This window comes from Cryptomeria japonica, chromosome 2, assembly GCF_030272615.1.
Source record: "Cryptomeria japonica chromosome 2, Sugi_1.0, whole genome shotgun sequence".
NCBI classification, from domain to species: Eukaryota; Viridiplantae; Streptophyta; class Pinopsida; order Cupressales; family Cupressaceae; genus Cryptomeria; species Cryptomeria japonica.
This window is the reverse complement of record NC_081406.1, coordinates 186,699,453-186,708,483: the sequence shown is the minus strand read 5'-3', so window position 1 is coordinate 186,708,483 and position 9,031 is coordinate 186,699,453. Positions and strand designations below refer to the sequence as shown.

General features: G+C 35.6%; 1 protein-coding gene across 1 annotated transcript; it reads right to left on the bottom strand.

Moving 5' to 3' along the window:
* Positions 1 to 7,116: 7,116 nt before the first annotated feature.
* Positions 7,117 to 8,435, bottom strand: LOC131053734 (large ribosomal subunit protein uL29w). The gene is made up of 4 exons (XM_057988373.2): positions 8,239 to 8,435; positions 7,940 to 8,075; positions 7,482 to 7,638; positions 7,117 to 7,377 (listed from the first exon to the last, which is right to left on the bottom strand). Exons 1-4 carry the CDS (start codon positions 8,240 to 8,242, stop codon positions 7,303 to 7,305), a joined length of 372 nt encoding a protein of 123 aa, XP_057844356.1. The 5' UTR covers positions 8,243 to 8,435; the 3' UTR covers positions 7,117 to 7,302.
* Positions 8,436 to 9,031: the final 596 nt, after the last annotated feature.

The window sequence follows — 9,031 nt, the reverse complement described above, 5'->3', positions numbered from 1 at the left end:
GATTACGGACCTGAGACTCAAGTGTCTCCTCATCTACTTGGACCCTTCGATTCTTTTAGCAGTCAAATTGATTTTGGGGAATGCTCATTTGAGCAAAGATGAATACCCAAGAGACAACACCAACATTTCGTCTAGATTTGTGGCGTCACTGCTGGATCAGAAGCTTTCCAAGCAATTAATCTGGAACCTTACCAGGGAACTCTTCCCAGCCGAAATTCTTCAAGAACTCCAAGAAGTTCTGAATAAGGTCAACCACGATTTTGGTGCGCCCAGACCTAGCGACAGAATCCTTTTTAACGCTCATGGTGCTCTCATCAACTATTACCCATTCCTTCTGGACCTGAAGGATAAAGAATTGAATAGTCACAGAAAGTTTGCTAGTGCAAGGCTGAGCTACCTCAAATGGCACTTTTTAGGTGAAGATCCGGACGCTGAAGGGAAAGAGGAGATTATGTTCCTTTTCACAAGAATGAATGGCTTCTTGCCTATGCTTGCTGCAGATACAGAACCTAAACCAGAACAGAGTTGGAGAGGAGGCTCGAGCAGAGGTCGCAGGGGCAGGGGTCATGGTCGGGGCTTTCCAGCAAGCAGAGGTCAAGGCCGCCCAAGGAAACAACTTCCTCAACCAGACATTCCCTCCACAAGCTAGGCTCTCTATGGATACCTCCTTTAGTTTACTGAATATGCAGTCATCCTTGTATATTTTTATTAGACTTTAATTTTAAGTTCAAAAACTCTGAATCTAGGTCGTTGAATTTAGACATTATCAGTAATTATGTTTTGGCTTTTCTAGACTATCAAACCTTAAATGGCTCAGGAAAGTGGCTAAACCTTAAGCTAAAAGGTTCTGGTTTTGAAGGGACCTCTGTGCTCTTAAGAGCAGAGGTTTTTTGAATATCTTGAAATTCAGTGGTAATCATATGTATTTACACTAATTAATACAAAATATGGCTTTGCCTTTACCGACCAAAAAAATATATAATAATAATAATATAATCTTTATAGTTGTTTTTTTTGCTTTGATCAAGAGTTGGATTGGTTCCAATAAAGTTTGAGTTCTTTGTAAAATTATCACACTCTTATTTTTAACAATTTCTATGAAAAAACTTTACGGACAAAAGTGACCTAATACTTCAAAGAAGAAACTTTATGGACAAGGAAGGATGACAATCACAAAAGGCTTTGTTTTTCTATTAAAACAACAGCATCTTATCAATGATGCTTTTGTTTCAAAACACTACTACAGATAATTGTTTCTAAAGTTGGATCCAATAATCTTAAACATGAGGCAAGTGGCAATGTGAAACCACAAAGGCAATTGTAAATCAGTAATAGCCTACTTGTGTCTAGAAGAAATCGAATTCAACAGCCAAGCTCACGATCTCCCTTGCAATGGCAGGACCAAATTTATTTCACATTTGCCAAATGAACTAGCTCAAATATTGGCAAGTACAACTGATGCCCTTCAACATAAATGCAAATGCAATTCAGCCCATGTTTAAGTAGTGAAAGAAATTTTAGAATTCAGGTGGCTGTTGCCTGTATATTTAACTATAAACTATATCCCACGTAGTGCAAATTATCATGCAATTTGATATTTTAAATCTACTTGAGTGCCTTATTTTAAATGGTGCCTCTCCTCAAAATATTAGCTTTCAATAGTTTCTAACTAAATTGAATCGAGAATATTTAGTTGCCTAAATATGAAAAATAGTATAGAATTAAATATCCCACCAGTTACAAAACCTATCTGTAAGGGCATGTCCCCATGCTGCTGCTTAGTTTATTTTGGCTAGCAGCTGCTGCTTAGCTTATTTTGGCTAGCAGCAGCTGCTCAAATTTTGAAGGAGCAATTTGTAGAGCACGTGGTCCCATGGATAGTCAAATGGCTGCTTATTTTTATGCAATCTTCTTAAATTATTTTGTAAATTAAATTATTGATAATATTTTTTACAAATAAAATATATAAACAAAATTTTAAACAAATAAATAGGAGAGCAAAAAATAATGGTGAAGCCATGTATCTTTTTTTTCAATAAGCAGCCACTGCTTATTTCTAGCCCCCCCTTTTTTTCAAAGCTTATTTTCATTTTTTAAGCAGTTGCTGCTCCACTAATAAAGCAAAAGATTCCAATTTATCCTTTTCCCTTAATTAGAATTTTACATGGGAACACTCTAGCTGCTTATTTATTTGTAAAAAATATTATCAAATAAATAAGCAGCCATTTGACTATCCATGGGGCCACCTGCTCTACAAACTGCTCCTTCAAAATTTGAGCAGCTGCTGCTAGCCAAAATAAGCTAAACAGCAGCATGGGGACATGCCCTAAGCCTTCAAATAAATACACCAGTCATCTTTATGTTACAAGCTCTCTTGTAAACAATAAGAATAAACAAAAGAAATTATAAAGAAAAACTAACTTTCCAAAGAACCGTGTCTTCATTTAGTAGATAACAACAGAATTGTTTTAGAAAAAAATAAAACACAACAAAAAAATGATAACGGTTGCATACGGATTCCAAAAACTATAACTCTGACCATGTCAAGTGACTTAAGATTCTGCAGAAATTGTGTCGTGTTGTCAATGATGCTGACGAGAAAAAGTGGGCAGAGTTTGCAGGAAAATTTACGTAGCCTTACTACAGCAGATTTTTTTCAAAATGAGATGAACCAAGACCAATCTCCCCCTACACGAGCTGCTTCAATCTATTCATAGTAAACGAAAAGAGGATCCAAAAATGTTAAGTTTTAGGTCCAGACAAGATTTCATGCATGTGACTGCAATTTAATGAGCATTAGGAAGACCAGGATTGAGATGGGAGGAAGCATGTCATCGACTTGAGGAACCAGGCAGTGAGTGAAGAAATGGCTGACACTTCTAAGGGTTGGAACTGTTATAAGTGTATTCAAACAAAAGGCTCATCCCAAAAAGATGGGGACAAAACACGGATCAAGAATTGGAGACCTCTTACATTATTGTGTCTTACAAAATACTGGCCAAACTGTTGGTTAGAAGATCAACAAATTTAATTCTATTCAGAGATCAGAATATTAGATACGAACAAGATTTGTTTCTAGGCATGAGGTGACAAATGTTTAACTCGTAACAGACAGCCAGCACATAGCAGCAAACAACTACCAAAAAATCATATAATAGCTGTTTCTGGCGTGAGACATGTTTCAGGCAGAAACCCTATCCATAATATAGCCCTTTTGGATAGCTAATAAGAATAATAACTAGAGTGTAGAAGAGACAGCATACACAGTACAAGATCTTTGAAGATGATGGAGATAATTGATCAAATTTATGTGCATCACTTCCTGAGAATCATATACTCAAAACCCTAAATATGGTTGAGAATTGAAACTGTGAAAAACTTTGTAATTTTGTGCCAGAAAAAGAAATACTTTCATCAGATAGAAAATGTCACCTGATAATTGTTTATAAGTTATAACACAAAAGTCCCTGAGCAAGAGAGGAAGAGGCAGTCTAAGATGGGAACTTGTACACAGAAAATAAGAAATTATATGAATGTCCATAAATGACCAAAGCGGGTCACTGGAATTCAAAAACACTATTACATTGTTAAAAATAGAAAATTAATAGGGTAAAAAGAACGCTAGGATCTGAGAAGTTACTAAAGAGTACAAAAAAGTGACATAAATAAAGATGAAAATGCAAAGTTAGTAACCCCAAATTGTATGATCTAAAGTACAAATAGCCATAGGGAGGAAAACCCCCCAATGAAATCAGGAGCTGATTAAGATGAAAGTCTGCGACCATTACTGGAATCAATGGTATTAGACAATTAATTTTTCCTTCATGGCTTAACTATCGAATGCTGAAGAGCATCCCACCATTGAGGCAGGTAAGATACACAAGTGGTTAGCTGAAATTATTTAGAAATCAAACCCCAAAACATCCTGGGTACACATCCCCAGGTAACCTTGTATAACAGTTAATTATATAACAAATGGTGTTATGTATGGGTACACGACATGTCCTCCCCCTTGGAAAGCTTTGCACCTAAAGCTACTGGAAAGTAATAATCGAAATAATGGTGCAATAATCCAGTGTTCAAATAATTCATCTCCAACCCATATGGTATAATAGCTGAATGAAGTTATGAATTTTGGAATGTGTCTCCCAACTTGTAAAAGTATATAAGATTGCAAAAATTCTTCCATTTACCTTGCTCTTACTCATACCAAACATTTTGCGTCTGAAAGGAATGAAATATGGTGTGGAAACTAGCCTTACAAATCAGATGTAGATTGTGTTGGAGTCGGAGTGAGCATTGGATGTTCCACTTCAAAATTTTATCCCAATACACACACATGGTCTCACGACACCAAGTCACTGGGAATGCTATATTCATTGATAGGATTGAAGGGGTTTGTTGACTAGCCGCTGCTCTCACATCTTACTAAATCACAGAAAAGAGAATCAGAGAAACCATAGAGCACCCTCTGGAAAAACTGTACCAGATAAATGCACAACAGAAACAAAAAAATGTTTAGAATATGGGCTGCCTGTGTTCAAATAATAGATCACTGTAAGATTCAATTCATGAAAACTGACTTGATATCATAAAAGGTTGATAGGCCACAATCAATTGAAATACAATTAAAAGACATTTGCTTCAAAGATGGGTCAGTCACAAGGCTTGCAAATGCCACAAGAAAGTGTGGCAGAGATTGATCCAATTTCCATTTATATCCCTATCCCTTAGAATCTATGAATTACTTTATTAACTAACAAATTATACAAATCATTGTCTTACATTTTATTAAATTGCATTATGTAGCATGGCATTTTACACAAAATAAGGCCTCTAAGAGCACTAGATATCCAGGGGACCAATGGCGAAGCAAATGATATGCAAATAGGGTGTTTTGTTGTAGAAAGATTTTCATAAACTATTGGGGACGGTAATGTTGTTCAAAGTCACAAAAGTAATTTATCGTGCTCCTGAGCCTTCTATCCTTTCATGGTTATTTCTGCTTTCCAACTGTCTGCTTCATCCACATATATAACCATATAAGACCCCGTCTAACTGGAAGTGAGGCATTGAGAAATAAAAATGCCAGAATATCTCACTGAGATTTGCCAAAGGACCATAATATTCTGGCTTGTGTTTTAGGACTAGAACTAATGCGCCTCTATTATTTATTAAGGTGTATTTGTTGTGATGTTTATTCTTTTTGAGCTATTGGAGCTCATAGCTCAAACATTAACCCATGCTTATTGAGGTGCTTGAGTTTGAAGTTTTCTGATAAATTCTCAAACAAGGGGATGATTGCTGGAGGCCAAGCCATCCTTTAAACCCACGAATAAAGCATTATTGCACGAGAAGTCAGCCCATCCCTGCAAAAAGTAGAAATTTCAATGTACTCACGTTAAAGTACCTGGCAATAAGGTTTTCCCTGCCTAATTGCAGCTCTTCCATTGACATGTCACTTGCCAGAATATTGTAGATTGAAATCTGTTCCTACTTATTGTACACCCTTGGTTTCTTTTTCTCTTGAATTTATGATTGATTCTGAAAAAAAGTGTGAAACCAGCAAAATTCTAAAAAGGAGTGTTTGCAAAGGCTATGTCATACACTTGAATTCCAATTCCAAAAAGTATCATACTTGCAATTACTATGAAATTTCAATTCTAAGTACATATCTTCAATACTGTCTGTCCGTAAAGGGTCGCATTTTTTAAGTACTGTTTAACCTGAAAATAACTTGGAAAGATCACAATACTTGAAATTGGGACTTAGGGGCAGACTTTGCTCTGTTCTATTGTGTATGGATTAAATATAAACTTAAGTGATTCAGTTGCTGCCAAAGGAGAAAAACCATCTAATTTGGTCCGACAACTCTGTAGTCTCTTATCTGTTATTTGCAAATTGAAATTCCACTGATGCTCTTGACTGAGTGAAATCGTTCAACTGGTAAAAGTCGTATCAAAAAGTAAAAGATAAATAAGCAAATGTTTCTCATCTACACCAACTTAGCAATGAAAGCAACATGAAATGAAATGAACTGTAGTGCACTACAAGATGAGCTATGTGAAGACTACAGCCGTCTTCAAACATCTTTAAATGTTCAAGAGCTTCACATTAGTATTAAAACTGCCTCTGAGAGGGCAAAGCGTGGTGTAATGTTATGGACACAACAACAATGTCACAGCATCTATCAAATTACCATGGAAAGCTGCAGCTCTGAAACTTTTCAACACTTGTAGAAGCAAAGCTATGGCCTTAAAGTAATCTTCAAAAGACATAAAACATCTTATAGAACCATTCATACTGTCGAGTAAAAATAATGAAAATGAACATGTCTTGAAACGTGTGCCTGAAACATTTTTATTTTCTTTCACTTTATGTCACGAGAAATCATTTTGAAGTTATTCATTTGTAACTTGAAACACAATGAGGTCGTGAATGGTGAAACACTGCACTAGTGAAAAATGGTAAAATCCCTGCTGAAAGATTCACTTTTTGAGAGGAAGAAGTGGTTCCTTTGTTTTCTGTGTAAAAAAGCAACCTAAGTGTTTAAGTATTTTTTCTTCTTGATGAAGTTATAAGATAATTGGAAAAGCCACCAGCAATGTTTCAGAATGCCTGTGAATCGCATATCAAAATGTCATCTGTCATCCCCGTAATTTTATCACCAATATTCTTTTTATTCTTCATTTTATTTAACAAGGGCATCGAACAAAAGCAAGGGGGAAGATACAATTGCAGAACAAATAAATCAATAATAGAATAAAAAATATAGCTACTGCGTTTCTGGAACACACAATAAGGCATGCTGTGAAATTGAAGACATTCTCAAATTCTTCAGATTATAGAAAACAGATTCAAAATACTGCCCTGTTTCGGACCCTTCACCACCCCAGTATTGCATTCAAATTTTTAAAAATTACCATTTAAAATAAATAAGGGACCAGAAATAGATTATGCATTGTACAAATACAGACATAAATACTGTGAATAACTTAAAACTACAAGTAATTATCATGAAAAACACCAATCTACTTGAACTTTTTTCACTGTAGATTCTATAAGAAATACCCCAATGAAAAATACTAACAGGTCATAACTATAATACAATCAAGATACTCTGGAATCCTCAATAAATTAATATTTCCCATCAATGAATAAAATTGTATTACCAGATCATTAAATCGTATCATCAATTTATCAGAACCGCCATTCAACAATTAAAACTCGCTTTAACAAAAATAAAAACCCATGGGAATGGATTGGGAATTCTACAGTTCAAGACCTAAGTAGTCATACTCTCTAGACTTTGATTGCATACTTTCTCATTGGGAAATACTTGTCCTTTTTCTTCTCTCTCTCTGTCTTCAATGAAGCCTGAAACAAAAATTTTAAAAAAAAACAGTTCAAATTAAATTGCTTTAAAAATGCATATTAAACGTAACTAGGTCGTGATATAGGTCATTATAAAAATACAGTACCTGGTGTTTGGTGAGACGCCTCCTAATGGCACGAGTCTTCTTTGGGCGCAAGTCAAGTGGCATGTACTTCCTCTTCTTGTATGCCTCTCTCAAAGCACTTTTCTGGGTCTGGGAGATAACAGTAAGAACCTGTGCTATCGATTTCCTTACCACTTTGCTGAAAATAAATGCAAATCAACATCAAATAAACAGTGCTTTTAATAGTGAACCCGACAAAGATAGACTGAAAGCTCAAAAAAGAACTAATAGGTACAGAACTCGCTTACAAGAAACAAATTAACCCAAAACAAAAATGGCGACGCAATCAAAACATACTTACAAACCTAGAGAAAAACCTAACGTCTGTACCAAACCCTAACGATGTGCACTCCACCCTAACGATCACAAATCCTATAAAAAATAACACCAACCTAAGCAGTCCCAGAAAAACCTAAAACATCAGAAGAATAAGCACTTACATCTTTGAGAGCTTGTTGGGGGCTCCTCCTGTAACCTTAGCCACCCTGAGCAGTGCCAACTCGGCCTTGAGCTCCTTCAGCTGACTCTGCAGATCTACCTTGCTCTTCGTGCGCAGCTCATGAACCTTGATCCTCGCTGCCCATTACAAAATTAGTATAAAAATTAACAAAAATGAAAATACCCACAACTAACAATCCGAAAACAATGCATCTGAATCAAAACAGAGATCTTTACAAATACATGATAGCTGAACCATATTAACCGCAAAATTTTACCAAAAACATCGAATATGTCTTACCCATTTGTTATCCGATTTCTGTCGAGGAAATCCTCGAACAAATGAAACCCTGCGCTGTAGGAAAAAAAAAAAATTATAACTGAAAACCTGCAAGAAAACGAGTTTGGCAGAAGGACGGACGATATATAAAATTTAGGGTTTAGTTGTGTAAAGAGAAAGCTCTAGTTTAGGGTTTAGTTGTGCAAAATGGAAGCTCTAATTTATCGATCCGTGCTGTTTTAACTTTTATTTTGTTAGTTACTGCCAAATATCGTTTTAATTTTTCAATTAGTTTACAATCAATTAACTTAATGAAATTATTATTTAAAAGGATAAAATGACTAAAAGGTTATTGGCATAAATATAACTAGCATATTTATATTTTATTTAAAATATGTAGACAACGTCTAGAAATTATTAACATAAGAAATTTAAAGATAAAAAAAATATTTTATTTACATTATATTTTATTAATAATACTATTAAATTATTAATGACTAAAGTTATAAGGGGCAATGTGTGAGGGAAGCCTTAAGTGTCAAGCGAGCTTTGTGGATGCAAATGCAAGCGAGCAAACTCAGAAACATGGGGCGAAGAAGTAGGATGCATCAAAGAGGAAGAAACGGCCGAGTTCTAGGAAGCGTTGGTATTCGGCAGAGAGCGAAGACAACAGAAATCAGTATGTTTTGCGTTCAAATTCGACATTGGAGGAACAGACCACGCCAATTCCTCGCCCCTCCTCTCTTGCTTTTGATCCATTAGTTTCTGCTCTCGACGAGATGAATCTAGATAGGTCGACGCCTCCTTGCCTTGA

Coding starts and splice junctions, on each gene's coding strand:
- LOC131053734 (XM_057988373.2), bottom strand. Junction 7,639..7,939: donor CCCAACAAGCTCTCAAAGAT/GTAAGTGCTTAT, acceptor ATTTATTTTCAG/CAAAGTGGTAAGGAAATCGA. Junction 7,378..7,481: donor GGCGTCTCACCAAACACCAG/GTACTGTATTTT, acceptor TTTTTGTTTCAG/GCTTCATTGAAGACAGAGAG.